This window comes from Somniosus microcephalus, chromosome 17, assembly GCF_052327205.1.
Source record: "Somniosus microcephalus isolate GS21.2 chromosome 17, FLI_Smic_1.0, whole genome shotgun sequence".
Classification (NCBI taxonomy): Eukaryota; Metazoa; Chordata; class Chondrichthyes; order Squaliformes; family Somniosidae; genus Somniosus; species Somniosus microcephalus.
This window is the reverse complement of record NC_141003.1, coordinates 14945437-14961176: the sequence shown is the minus strand read 5'-3', so window position 1 is coordinate 14961176 and position 15740 is coordinate 14945437. Positions and strand designations below refer to the sequence as shown.

Below are 15740 nucleotides of genomic sequence, written 5' to 3'. Positions count from 1 at the left end.
GTTTCCGTAGAAATGCCGAATATAATGTATCCCACAATGTGACCGCGTGTTTTTACCCATTCCAGGTTCACAATGTCCAACTTTCTCTTCAAAGAGCAAACTTTCATTTGAATTGGTTTTGCCCATGACATAAATCCTGATGGTGGACTTTGAGTGCAATCAATGTCAGATGTTAATTCTATGACCAGAACTTTCTCTCTAAGGCACTTCATTTTACATCAGTAAAACATAAGACATATGAAAGGTTTACACACTCGATACAACTTGACACGTATAAATATCAACACTTAGATTTATTGAAAAATATCGTCAGCTGGAAAAATTCGTCCATCAAGATACTTGTCAGCTCGCAAAAAATAATCACATGAAGTGTCAGCTACAACCCGCTCCCCATTCTTAACACTGCATTTACATAGAATGCAATAAGCTCATTTTATACAGGAGCCAACTAGCAGTTGCCTTTGTATAATCTTATGCTGCAGAAAGAGTGTGGAGCGAGGTATAATGGAAACCGGCTGTATGCGAGGGCTGCAGGAACCCTTTATCCGTTTCGATTGCGGCTCCTTCATCGCGTTCCCTGCTTTCGTATGTTTCTGTTTCTAATTCCCAGCTGTGCCTGGACACGCGTTATTTTTTCCCAAAGACTGAGCAATTGCTCTCGTGGAACTGTGAGCAGCGGAGGCAGAGATTATCAGCTGTTCTTTACCTGGCCATTAAAAACAACACTCAGAATCATAGAAATTTACGGCAGAGAATAAGGGCATTCGGCCCATCGTGTCTGAATTTTCAAATAATGCAATTACCTTGTTTATTTTTTCTATTTTCTATCCACACGCGGTGCCCTTTAGAGCATGTCAGCAGCAACATAATTAAACTCGCAGACACACACAACAGCATAAACATCCAACTATTAAATTAAAGGAACGTTCTTCAATTACATCCTTTAATTGTGATTCGACAATAATTATCAAAATAATCTTACATTAAATCATTCCAGGACGAAGACAAACTTTTCTCAATTTTAAATAAATATGCCGTCATCTCAGGATGTCACAAAATATTAGGGTGCAAAATTTACATTCGTGTTTAATAATTTTCATTCGGCGATATTCTTTCACTCATGATGATTGTGTATGTGTAATTGTGTACTTTATCTTTTCCATATTAGAATTACCTAATATAAAAATTAACAACCGATTACCTAAATCATAACCGATGCCGCACTGAATCGTTTCCACTGCACTTCATGTAGAATTAAAACAAAAATACTGCTCTTAGTTATATGAATATCTGAATGAAAACCTTCGAACCGTCTGCACTCACCTGATGTCCAATAATCTCTTGCACACAAATAATTACATTTCACACTGAAAAAATCCACATCTTAAAGAACCCATGGGTATAGCACCGAGCCATACAAACCAGAAGATGGCAGGTTGGATTGCCTGTCTGTGTTGTGTTAAATTAACCCAGTTCCGGCAGCACTTGAAACGTTAAAACTGGCGTGAATGACCAGGTAGAGGAAGAGGGCAATTAGCATTATATCCTGCATCTGACTGTTACCCAGGGGCCACTGCTGGAAATTGCCAGTCTAACGAGGACGTGATCGGGATCGACCATGTGATGCCTGTCGGTACTCACTCTCTATGAGAATATAGGCCTAGTCTACTCAATCTCTCCTCATAGGACAATACCCCCATACCAGGAACCAATCTGGTTGGCCTTCGTTGCACTCCCTCTATGGCAAGTATATCCTTCCTTAGGTAAGGAGACCAAAACTGTATACAATACTCCATGTATAGTCTCACCAGGGCCCCACATAATTGCAGAAAGAAATCTTTACTCTTATACGCAAATCTTCTTGTAATAAAGGCCAACATACCATTTGCTTTCCTAATTGCTTGCTGTACCTGCAAGTTAACTTTCAGTGATTCGTGTACAAGGACACCCAGGTCTCTCTGAGCATCAACATTTCCCAATCTCTCACCATTTAATAAATACTGTGCTTTTCTATTTTTTCCTGCCAAAGGGGATAACTTCACATTTATCCACTTTATATTCCATTTGCCATGTTCTTGCCCACTCACTTAGCCTGTCTATATCCCCTTGAAGCCTCCTCACATCCTCCTCAGATCTTACATTCCCACCCAGCTTTGTATCATCAGCAAAATTGGATATATTACATTTGGTCCCCTCATCCAAATCATTGATGAAGATAGTGAAAGCTGAGGCCAAGGCACTGATCCTTGTGGTACGCCACTAGTTACAGCCTGCCAACCCGAAAATGACGGGTTTACTACTACTCTCTGATATCTGTCAATTCACTATTCAGCAGTCCATGATAGTACAATACCCCGAATCCCATGAGCCCTAATTTTGTTTAATAACATATTGCGTGGCACCTTTATTCAAGTTAATACAAAGAACTTTGAGGTGATGCATTCTGGCAGAAGGAACAGGGAGAGGCAATATGCATTTAATGGCACAGTTTTAAAGAGTGTGCAGTGACAGAGGGACCTGGGAGTTAATGTGCATAGGTCCCTGAAGGTGGCAAGAGATATTGAGAGAGTGGTTAGCAAAGCATATGGAATTTTGGGCTTGTTAAATAGAGCTATTGAGTACAAAAGTAGAGAAGTTATGCTGAAAGTTTATAAAGCGCTGGTTAAGCCACAACGGGAGTATTGCATCCAATTCTGGTCACCACGCTTTGCATGGATGTGAAGGTCCTTGAGAGGGTGCAGAGGAAATTTACCAGAATGGTTATGGGGATGGCGGATCTTAGCCACAAGGACAGGTTGGAGAAGCTGGATTTGTTTTCATTAGAGCAAAGGAGGTTGAGGGGTGATTTGATAGAGGTGTAATAGATTATGACGGGTTTGGATAGGCTAGACAGGGAATGGCTGTTCCCACTAGTTAATGATACAAGGACTAGGGAACACAGATTTAAGGTTTTGGGCAGGAGATACAGGGGGGATGTGAGGAAAAACTTCTTCACACAGCGAGTGTTGCAGACCTGGAATTCGCTGCTGACAGAAGTGGTGGCAGCAGTCACTCAATGTTTTCAAGGGGAGACTGGATAGGCACTTTAGGGAAATAAACCTGTAGGGCTACGGGGACAGAGTGGGGGAATGGGGCTGACTGGATTGCTCAACAAAGAGCCAGCATGGACTCGATGGGCCGAATGGCCTCCTTCTGTGCCATATGACTCTATGACTCTATGACGTTATCGAATGCCTTCTGAAAATCCAATTACACCACATCCATTGGTTCCCCTTTATCTATTCTGCTAGTTACAACCTCAAAAAATTCTAAATGATTTGTCAAACACGATTTCCCTTTCATAAATCCGTGTTGACTCTGCCCAATCCTATTATTATTTTCTAAGTGCCCTGTTACCACGTCCTTAATAATATTTTCTAGAATTTTCCCTACTACTGATGTCAGGCTAACTGGTCTGTAATTACCCGTTTTTCTCTCTCTCCTTTTTTAAATAGTGGGGTTCCATTTGCTTCCTTCCAATCTGTGGGATCCATTCTAGAATTTATGGAATTTTGGAAAATGGCAACCAATGCACCCACTATCTCTACAGCCAACTCTTTCAAAACCCTAGGATGTCGGCTATCAGTTCCAGTGGATTTATCGGCTTTCATTCCCATTAATTTCTCAAGCACTATTTTTTTACTATTACTAATTTCTTTCAGTTCAAAGCTGTACACAGTACTGCAGGTGTGGTCTCAATAAAGTTCTGTACAATTGCGGCATGACTTCCTTACTTTAGTACGCAGGCTCCCTTGCAATAAATGTCAACATACCATTTGCCTTCCTAATTGCTTGCTGCACCTGCATGTTAACGTTCTGTGTTTCGTATACAACAACACCAAAGCCCCTTTGAACACCAGCATTTAATCATTTATCACCACTTAAAATATTCTGTTTTTCTATTCTTCCTACCAAAGTGAATGACCTCACAATTCCTCACATTACACTCTATCTACCAACTTCTTGCCCATTCCCTTAAACTGTCTGTATCCCTTTGCAGACTATTTGTGGCCTCCTCACAGCTTACTTTCCCACCTAGCTTTTATTGTCTCAAACTTGGATACGTTACAGTCGGTCCCTTCATCTAAGTCATTAATATAGAGTGTAAATAGCTGATGCCCCAACACTGATCCTTGCAGCACCCACCATTAATATCCTGACAACTTGAAAATTACCTGTTTATCCTCGTCTCTGTTTTTTGTCATTTAACCACTCCTCTATCCATGCTAATATATTACCCCCCAACCTCATGTGCCCTTATCTTGTGTAAAAACCTTTCGTGTGGCACCTTATTGAATGCCTTTTCAAAATCCAAATATACTAACTTTACTGGTTTGCCTTTATCTACCCCGCGAGTTACATCCACAAAGTACTGTAATAAATTTGTTAAAAATGATTTCCATTTCGCAAAACCATGTTGATCTGTCTAATCGTACTATGATTTTCTAAGTGTACTATTAACAGTTTCTTAATAATAGAATCTAGCATTTAACCGATGGCTGGTATCAGGCTAACTGGCCCGTAGTTCCATATTTATTTTCACCCTCCTTTCTTGAATAGCGGTGTTACATTTGCTACGTTCCAATCCACTGGGACCATTCCAGAATCTGGGGAATTTTGGAAGATCATAATCAATGCATCCACTGTTTCTGCAGCCACCTCTTTTAGAACATTAGAATGTAGGCTATCAGGCCCAGAGGACATGTCAGCATTTAGTTCCATTAATTTCTCCAATATTTTGTCTTTTCTAATATTAATGACTTAAAGTTCCTCACTCTCATTAGACCATTGGATCCCAACTGTTTATGGTATATGTTTAGTTTCTTCTACTGTTAAGGCAGTTACAAAACATTTGTTTAATGTCTCTGCCATTTCCTTATTTTTCATTGGCCCAGAACTTGGTGTCGGGGGCTTGCCGCGCGTGCAAGCCCCCGATCTGCACTCACCCTGCGCGCTGACATCTGAAGCCCGGGCCTGCTTGCATTTCCTGTGACAGGCCCGGTTCAGATGTCAGCGCGCAGTGCTTACCTGATCCAGCGGCGTAGTTAGTGCAATGTGCCGGCTGGGATCAGGTGAGCACTGTACAACCAATCAGGGGAGGGGAAGGTTCATTCATGAGTTTGAGAGTAAGAACTGTCAAACTCATGAAAACTACGGGGGCCCAAAACACTATTTAAACTTTAAACAAAAATTTAAAAAACATCCCAATCATTAAATTAAGTATAAATAAGTTTAAAAAAATAATTTAAACAATAATTTGTTTTTTGAAAAAAATAAATTTTTAATAAAAAGGGTCTAAAACTAAACTTACCTTATTGTAGATTCTTTAAAATAATAAACCTGTGGGAAAAAAAATTCTAAGTTACACTAAAACACCACTTACCTGTAAAAATAAATACTTACATGTGCTTTTTACAAGCGTAAAGACCGGAGGCATTTAGACATGCGCAAATCCCCCAAAACAGAGGAAATCCAAGACGCACGCGCTGCCCCCTACAGCGCACGCGCTAGCCTCTTCACCTCTTGGGTTAGAGGAGAGGAAATGTCGGTTTTCAGCGCATGTGCTGTGCATGCTGAAAACCGGCATTTCCTCCGGCCAGACGCGTGAGTACCCCTTCCATACTCACGCGTTTGGGGAGGAATTACTGCCCCAATATAATTGCTCCCGTCTCAGCCTCTAAGAGACCCACATTTACTTTCAACACGCTCTTCCTTTTTACGTAATTTTAGAATCTCTTACAATCTTTTTTTATATTTCTTTATACTTTACTCATATTCTATTTTCTCTCTTTATTAATTTTTGGTCATCCTTTGCTGGTTTTTAAAAGTCGCCCAATGCTTGGGCATACCACTCCTCTAGGCAACATTGTAACCCTTTTATATTAACCTAATATCACCCTTAACCTCTTTATATAGCCTCAGATGGGTCACTTTTCTGTGGTGTTTTTATTTCTCAATGGAATATATATTTGTTAAGAATTATGAAATACTTTTAAATGTTCACCATTGCTTATCTACCATATTATATTTTAATCTAATTTCCCAATCTACCTTAGCCAACTCGCCCTTCATACCTATGTAATTGGCTTTATTTAAGATTAAAACACTAGTATCGGACTTAAATACGTTACTCTCGAACTCAACGTGAAATTCTATCATAAATATGATCACTCTTCCCCAGAGGCTCGCTTACTATGAAATTATTAATTAACACTGTCTCATTACACAAGACAAGTTCTAAGATAGCCTGTTCCCTGGTTTATTCCACGACATATTGTTCTAGGGAACTGTCTCGAATGGATTCACTGAACTCGTTTTCCAAACTATTTTGGCCAATTTGATTTGGCCAGGCTTTTTGAAGATTAAAGTCCACCACGGTTGGTGTGGTAGATTTGTTACTAGTTCCTCTTATTTCAGGATTAATATTCTGTCCAACAGTATATTTACTGTTGGGGAGGGGGCTATAAACTACTCCCACCAGTGTTTTCTTCCCCTTGTTATATCATTTCTCCACCCAGACTAATTCTACTTCCTGTTCTCCTGAGCGAAGTAGCTTCCTCACTATTGTCCTTATGTCATCCTTTATTATTAGGGCTACCCCCTCCTTTTCCATTTTGTCTGTCTTTTCAAAACGTCAAGTACCCTGCAATATTTAGTTACCAACCTTCATCACCATGCAACAACGGCGTTCTAATGTTTATTAGATCAAATCTGTTTAGCTCTATTTATGGCATTAATTTGTTTGTTCTGTTATGAATGCTTTGTGCATTAAGATAAAGCACCTTTAATTTTAAAGTTTTATTATTTTTCCCTGATTTGACCTTATTCACTGATGTATTATTACTGTCCCTTTCAGCCACACTGCTTATCATTGCCTAAATCACAACATTGCTCTATGGCCATGACTTTTCTCTATAGATTTATAAATTTCCCCTCACCTGCACACTCCCTACTTTTTAGTTTAAAGCCCTGTCTACAGCCCTAGCTTTTTGATTTACCAGGACATTGGTCCCAGCCTGGTCTAATTGGAGCCTGTCACAACAGTACAGCACCGTCTTTCCCCAGTGCTGCTGACAGAGCCGCTTGAATCTAAGCCCCTGCCTCCCACACCACACTTTCAGCCAAGCATTCAACTCTCACCTGTATGACCCCATGCTAATTTGTGCTTGCTTCAGGTAGCAATCCAGAGATCATTACCTTTAAGATTTTGCTTATTAATTTGGACCCCAGCTCATCAAACTCCCTCAGCAGAACCTCATTCCCAGTTCTACTTATGTCTACATGAACCATGACAACTGGATCCTCCCCCTCCCACTCCAAGTTATTCTCCCGCTGCAAGGAGATACCCTTAACCCTGGCATTGGGGAGGCAGCACCAGAACTCCTGGTTGTGGCCGAAGAGAACCGTATCTATCGCCCTGAATAAACTGTCCACTACCACGACCACATTCTATTTCACTCCCCTTACTTGAAAAAGCAGGAAATGGAACAGATTTTTAAGCAAGTGAAGAGGCTGGGAAAGGGGGGGGGGGAATGAAAGAACAAGAGGGAAGGTCTGTGATAGGTTAGAAGGCAGAAGAGGTTGAGACACATTAACAGATATTCAATGCAAAAGGAGATGGTAATGGAACAGGTTAAGAAACAAACGATGGCTCTAGATGAAGTGCGAATTGTGCTGGCAGAATGAAAGACAGCTGCCATGTGGGGGAGAAGGAAAAAGACAGAGACAAAAAGTGTGGATAAAACATATATATGATAGGGGCCAAGGTTATGATCTGAAATTGTTGAACTCGATATTGAGTCCAGAAGGCTGTAAAGTGCCTAATCAAAAGATGAGGTGCTGCTCCTCGGGCTTACGCTGAGTTTCCATGGAACAATGCAAGTGGGCGAGGACGGTGAGTTCTGAGTGGGAGTGGAGCGGTGAATTAAAATGACAGGTAACTGGAAGCTCGGGGTCCCTCTTACGGACTGAATGGAGGCGTTCTGCAAAGCGGTCACCCAATCTGCATTTGGTCTCCCCAATGTAAAGGAGACCACATCGTGAAAAGCGAATACAGTATACAAAATTGTGAGAAGTACAAGTAAATCGCTGTTTCACCTGGAAGGGTTGTTTGGCGTCCTGGACAGTGGGAAGGGGGGTGTTATAACGGCATGTGTTGCATCTCCAGTGCTTGCATGGGAAGGTGCCGGGCAAAGGAGAAGGGGTACAGGATGTCCTTTCTACTTCTTCCTCCCCTGCTAATCCCCCCGCCCTGTCTCTGCACCTGCTTAATATCTGTTACATCTCCAGCTTTTTCCAGTTCTGATGAAGGGTCCCAGACCTGAGACGTTAACTCTGTGTCTCTCTCCACGGATGCTGCCTGGCCTGCTGAGTATTTCCAGCATTTTCGGTTGTTATTTCAGATTTCCAGCATCCGCAGTATTTTGCAATTATAAAGGGGAAGGGGTGTTGGGGGGGATAGTGGAGTGGACAAGGGTGTTGCAGAGGGAGTGGTCCCTACGGAATGCTTTAAGTGGAGGTGAGCGGAAGATGCGTTTGGTGGTGGGGTCACACTGGAGGTGATTAGTCACTTTACAGCCTTCTGGACTAAACATAGAGTTCAACAATTTTCAGATCATAACCTCGGCCCCTATCATATATACTGTCCTGGTAGAACCATCGTTTCAGCGTGTTCTTGCCCCATGGAACTTATCTCTTCCTATCTCGACTCTATTTTTTCTCCCCTTGTCCAACCTGTTCCCACCTACATCTGCAAATCTTCCGATACCCCCTGCCACTTTAACAGTTTCCAGTTTCCTGGCCCCAACCGCCTCCTTTTCACTATGGATGTACAATCATTCTACACCTCGATCCCCCACCAGGATGGCCTGAGGGCGCTCCACTTCTTCCTTGAACAGCAGCCCAACTAGTCCCCATGCACCACCACCCTCCTCCACCTGGCTGAACTTGTACACACATTGAATAACTTCTGCTTTGAATCCACTCGCTTCCTCCAAATCAAAGTTGTTGCTATGGGAACCCACATGGGTCCTAGCTATGCCTGCCTTTTCTTGGGATATGCGGAACATTCTTTGTTCCAGTACTACTCAGGTCCATACCCTCACCTATTTTTCCGGTACATTGATGAGTGTATCGGCGCTGCTTCCTGCTCTCGCCCTGAACTAGATAATTTCATTCACTTTGTTTCCAATTTCCACCCACCCCTCACCTTCACATAGTCCATCTCTGACTCTTCCCTTCCCTTACTCGACTTCTCCATCTCCATCTCTGGGGATACGTTATTGACAAACATTCACTACAAGCCCACTGGCTTCCACAGCTACCTGGACTACACTTGCTCCCAAACCGTCTCCTGTAAGGTCTCTTTTCCATTCTCCCAGTTTCTCCATCTCCGCCGCAGCTGCTCTGACGATGCGACGTTCTATACCAGTGCTTCTGACATGTCTTCATTTTTCCTCAATTGAGGATTCTCCTCTACAGTGGTTGACACAGCCCTTCACCATGTCCGTTCTTTTTCCCGCACATCTGCCTTCCCCCCTGCCCCTCCCTCCCGGAACCATGACAGAGTTCCCCTTGTCCTCACTATTCACCGCACCAGACTCCACATTCAACAGATCATCCTCCGCTATTTCCGCCAACTCCAGCATGATCCCACCACCAATTGCATCATCTGCTCACCTCCCCATTCAGCATTCCATAGGGATCGCTCCTTCCGCAACACCCTTGTCCACTCCGCTATCACACCCAACACCCCTTCCCCTTCGCCCGGCACCTTCCCGTGCAAGCGCAGGAGATGCAACACATGCCCTTATAGCTCCTCCCTTCCCACTATCCAGGGCCCCAAACACCCCTTCCAGGTGAAACAGCAATTTACTTGTACTTCTCGCAATTTAGTATGCTGTATTCGTTGCTCACAATTGTTAAATGCGTGAATCTTAAGGTATAGTGTTCTTCAATAAATAGACGGAGACTGCAGATCAACAATCAACAGGTGTTTACTGGATGAGGGCAGTCTAAAAACTAACAGTACAGATGCCTGCTCAGGGCTTATGTACTGGTGTGGTCACTGCCGGTACTACAGTATACAGGAGCTGTAAAAGTAGTTCTCTCTTAAAGGTACATACACTACAATTCCTCCCCTTTTAGATTAACAGTACCATAACATTCAAATAAAAGTTAGCACTGTTAACATGCACATTAACTGAAATAGCACATTTATAGATTCAGTCTTTGGGGCGGCTTCCTGATCCTTTCTGGATAGTGCCTTTCCTGCGTGTCTTCTTCTTGGTGCGGAGGCGATTCTGGCCCCCTGTCGTCGGTTAGTTCATCAGTTTCCGATGCTACTGTTTCTGGGGTACATGCTACCAGTATGTTGGGTTCATCACCAGGTACGCGAGGCATGGGGTTGACTCGTTCCTGTGACGCTAGGATCTGGTCGACATGGCATCTCACAATGTTCTCCCCGACATCCACTGTGTACATTAGTGGCCCCTGCCGTGTGCATATCATTCCGGGTTGCCATTTCTCTGTTCGCTAGTCGCGGGCCAAGACTGGTTGACCTACATTGAAGCTTCTTGTCGGCTTCTCATTGATGTGCTGGAATTGCTTATTCTCAACATTTCTTCGCACATTTGGTCTGAGCAAATCCAGACGAGATCTCAACCTTCAGTTAAAGAACATCATGGCCGGGGTCTGGTTGGTAACTGCATGTGTCACATTTCTGTAGGGTAAAAGGAAATTGTCCACCTTAAGCTACAGTGGAATGTCGTCATCGCACAAGACCCTTACTGCCTTTTTAAAGGTTTGTACGAACCTCTCAGCCAATCCATTGGTGGCTGGATGATACGGGGCGGATGTGTAATGCCTTACCCCATTCCTTCTCATAAATTTCTGAAACTCTTCGGACACAAACTGTGGTCCGTTATCAGAGCAAATCTGCTCTGGCAAGCCGTTCCTGGCAAATATGGTCCGGAGGACTGCAAATGTTTTCTCCGTAGTGGTGGAGGACATTTTGATCACCTCAGACCATTTTGAGTGCACATCCACTGCTATTAAGAACATTGAGTCCATGAATGGACCAGCAAAATCAATATGCACCCGTTGCCATGGAGAGGAGGGCCATTCCCATGGGTGTAGAGGGGCATGTGGTGGTGCATTTTGGACCTTCTGGCATCCTGAGCAGCTCTTTGTTAGGTCCTCGATTTGTTGATCGATTCCTGGCCACCACACATAAGCCCTAGCAAGGATTTTAATTCCCCCCCCCTCCCGGATGGCCTTCGTGAAGCTCATTGAGCACTCTCTCCCTTAACTTGGGTGGAATTACCACTCGGGATCCACACATCACTGTCCCCTGACATATTGACAGCTGTTCTCTTCTGGATGAGAATGCTGGCAAAAGTGAGTCGCCATGTGTTGGCCATCCCTTCACCGTCAAATCATATACCCGAGACAGTGTCGGATCATTTCGGGTCTCCTTCTCTATATCCGTGTTAGTTACTGGCAAGCGTTAAATTATCGACGAATAAAATATTCCAACAGGGTCCACTGCTGGTGCTTCCTCCGCAGTAGGCAGTGGCAGGCGTGATAGCCCATCAGCGTTTCCATGCTGTTTTGTGCCATTATACTCTATTTCATTTTGGTTCGCCCCTAGAAAAAGGGACCATCTTTGTAGCCGTTGCGCAGTCATCACCGGAACGCCCTTCTTTGGATTAAAGATGGAGACAAGTGGTTGGTGGTCAGTCAGCAAGGTGAACTTCTGCCCGTGCAGATAGTGCTTGAACTTTTTTACTCCCCATACTAGGCTGAGGGCCTCCCTGTCAATCTGGTCATAGTTGCGCTCGGCTGAGGTTAGTGACCGAGACGCAAAGGCTACTGGCCTCTCCAACCCATCTGGGAATTTGTGTGACAGCACCGCTCCAATATCATAGGGTGATGCATCACACGCCAACCGAATTGGTAGTGCTGGGTTGAAATGGGCCAACACCTCTTTTGATGTGATCAATTCTTTGCACTTCTGGAAAGCTCGTTTACATTCGTCATTCCACTTCCATGGTACCCCCGTCTGCAGTAGGGTGTTTAGTGGGTGTAATACTGTAGACAAATTTGGTATGAACTTATGGTAATAGTTCACCAGCCCGAGGAACGACCTCAGTTGTGACACATTTTCCGGTGCTGGAGCCTTGACTACTGCCTCAATCTTTTCAGGGGACTTATGTAACCCCTCTTCATCAATAACGTGGCCACAATACGAGATCTGCTTCTGGAAAAACTCGCATTTGTGGCAATTAGCTCATAGCCCATATCCCTTCAATCTAGTGAGCACCTGCTCCAGGTTGGCGAGGTGATCACTGTCATTTTCGCCCGTGACCAGGATATCGTCCAAATAACACAGGGTCCCTGGAATCCCTTGCAGGACTTGCTCCATTGCCCTTTGCCAAATACCCGGAGCCGATGCTACCCCGAACACCAGCCGGTTGTATTGGTAGAGACATTTTTGAGTGTTGATCGTGAGGTATTGTTTCGAGGCTTCTTCTACCTCCATTTGCAGGTACGCCTGGGCCAGATCAATCTTAGTGAAGCATTTTCCTCCAGATAGCGAGGCGAAAATATCATCAATCCGCAGAAGCGGATATTGTACCGTGTGAAGGACAGGGTTCACTGTCACCTTAAAGTCCCCACAGATGCGAACATTCTTTGGTTCCCCAGGCGTATTACTCAACGACCTCTTCATTACAGCAATGATAGGTGTAGCCCACTCACTCCAGTCCACTTTGGACAGTACTCCTGAACATTCCAAACCTTCCAGCTCTGCTTCGATGGCTGGGCGGATTGCATAAGGCACTGGTCTGGCCTTAAAAAACTTTGGGCTTGCATTTTCCTCTATTTTAATCGTCGCTGTTATGCCTTTTAGTGTTCCGAGTCCCTCCTGGAGCACTTCTTGTGCATCAGTTAGCATTTTTGACAGTCGTCCAGGTGTGACGTCGTCATCCTTTTTGGCCTCTACCGTCAGTGCCTGTATGGAATGCCAATCTAATTTTATCTTCCAGATCCATTCACGTCCTAGTAGTGGTAGTCCTCCATCTGGCAATACATATAGGTCCATTTTTGGTATTTCCTGGCCATTGTATATCACGTTCACCCTTATTTTGTCCTTTGGGGTAGACTTTTGACCCGTGTACGTCTTCAAGACAATCTCTGTAGCTCTCAAGGTTATATGTGAGAATAGCCGATTGTACTCCCTTCGGTTTATGACTGTTAGGGCTGATCATGTGTCCAATTCCATTTTCACTTGGACTCCGTCTATCTTGAGCATCACCCTGATAGTCAGGTGATCCTCCATTTTGATTACATTATGTAGTTTCAGACAACCCAGCTCCTTGCTTCCGGAATCTGTATCACTTTTCTGTTCGTCTGAACTACTCTCCGTCACCTTATGTACCTTTTTGTACTTCTCCTGTGGAGATTTCTTGCTGCTGGTTTTCTTCCCTGACCTGCAGACTCTTGCTATGTGTCCTGCTTTTCCACACTGTCTGCACACTTGGTCCTTGAACCAACAATCCTTCTGGTCGTGTGTTGTTCTGCCGCAGCGATAACACTTCCCTGCTGCATGTGACATTTCATTGGTGCCATATTCTTGCGGTCTCCGCTGTATCTCTGCAGCGCCCCTTGCAGCTGCTTCATGAGATACTGCCATGCTGAAAGCCTTGTCCAGCATAAGATCCTTTTCTGATAGAAGCCGTTGCTGGGTTCCTTCACTTTGAAACCCACACACAAACTTGTCCCTTAACGTATCTGCTAGTCCCATTCCAAACTGGCAGTGTTTCGACAGCTTGCGCAGTTCCGTTAAATACTCAGCATTACTTTCATCTTTATGCTGGTTCCTTTTGTGAATCTTACATCTTTCTGCTATCAGCAGCGGTGTGGGGTTTAAGTGGTCCTGTAGGATTTCCACTATGCTTTCGAAATCCTTATCCACTGGCTTCTCTGGGGTTATCAGGTTTCGCAGTAAGCCATACATTTTTGCACCCATGGAATTCAACAAAATCAGTGCTTTCCTGGCATCTGGCACTTCATTCGCCTTGCAGTACACCTCAGTGCATTCCATATATGTCGCCCAATCTTCGACTTCATTGTCGAACGCTGTGACACTGCCACTCTTCGACATCCCTGGGTGTGGTTAGACTGCCTAAAATGGCGTCTCCCGCGCTTCCCTTTCTTCCCGCACTCGCCCTTCTTCTCCGCTGCGGCTTCAAAAATGGTGCCTCCTGCGCTCGCTGCTCAGCCCTTAAGCCCTGGCTGCACTCTGTGCGTTATCCTGTGCGCCTCTCTCATTGCCGCCACTCGGTCCTGAACCCCGGCTATGCTTTACCCTCTCTCTCTTTTTGTTTTCCATCGACGCCGCTCGGTCTTCAAACCCTGGCTGCGCCCTGTATGCTTTACCCTCTCTCTTACCCCGTCGATGCTGCTCGGCCTTTTTTGCGCTGTCGGTCGGCTCCAGCCGCCGCTGTCCAGGGAGGGCCTGCACTGTACCTGTTGCCAGCCTGCTGCTGGATCGTCGTGGCTGCAGAACCAAGCCCAGCTCTCAACAGCCTCCCCTGCGATGTTCACTCTCTGCCGGATGACTGGGCGATTGCTCCTGGTCGACGCCCGTGCTTCTGGCCTCGACTTCTTCCACTGTCCTCCAGGACCGAATCCTTGGGAGGAAATGCAGAGTTGCAGGTAGGTTCGAATCGACCTTGTCGCCACTGTTAAATCCGTGAATCTTAAGGTATAGTGTTCTTCAATAAATAGATGGAGACTGCAGATCAACATTCAACAGGTGTTTACTAGATGAGGGTAGTCTAAAAACTAACAGTACAGATGCCTGCTCAGGGCTTATACACAGGTGTGGTCACTGCCGGTACTACAGTATACAGGAGCTGTAAAAGTAGTTCTCTCTTAAAGGTACATACACTACAACAATGTGGTCTCCCTAACATTGGGGAGACCAAACGTAGATTGGGTGACCGATTTGCAGAACACCTCTGTTCAGTCCCTAAGGGGGACCCCGAGCTTCCGGTCACCTGTCATTTTAATTCACTGCTCCACTCCCACTCTGACCTCACCATCCTCGGCCTCTTGCATTCTTCCACGGAAGCTCAGCATAAGCTCGAGGAACAGCACTTCGCCTTTCGATTAGGCACTTTACAGCCTTCCGGACTCAACATAGAGTTCAACAATTTCAGATCATAACCTCGGCCCCTATCATATATAAATATACTAGCTGGGGGAGCCCGGCTTTGCCAGGGCTGTTTTGGGCCAGGCGTTTTAAATCGAGTCCCAGGCTTTGGGGTCTCTCTGTGTCCCTCTATGAATCTGGTGCCGGGCAACATTTTAAATCGAGTACCAGGCTTTCAGGCCCTGTCTGTCTGTCCCTCTGTGAATCTGCTGCCGGGCAAGATTTTAAATTGAGTCCGTGGCTTTTGGGCCCTGCCTCTCTGTCCCTTTGTGAATCTGCTGCCGGGCAACATTTCTACCTTTTAATACCTTCAAAGATTAAAGTGAAAGTACTTATAAAACGTTTTTGGAAAACCTTTTAAAAATAACATAAGAGATACTGCCTTTTTGGAAGCTGCATCAGCAGATTTTGAGCTGGTAGTAAATGGTGTTTTTAGCTTGAGGCAATGGCTGCCACATCCCTGAGATGAAAACGATTAGTCCCG

General features: G+C 44.7%; 1 protein-coding gene across 1 annotated transcript in view; it reads right to left on the bottom strand.

The window, feature by feature from the left end:
• Positions 1-284: 284 nt before the first annotated feature.
• LOC147105518 (natural cytotoxicity triggering receptor 3 ligand 1-like) overlaps positions 285-15740 on the bottom strand; it is a 30136-nt gene continuing 14680 nt past the window's right edge. Inside the window, exon 5 of the mRNA XM_086010872.1 lies at positions 285-706. Coding sequence (XP_085866998.1) covers positions 600-706 — 107 coding nt within the window. The 3' untranslated portion in view covers positions 285-599. The remainder of the gene's footprint in view (positions 707-15740) is intronic.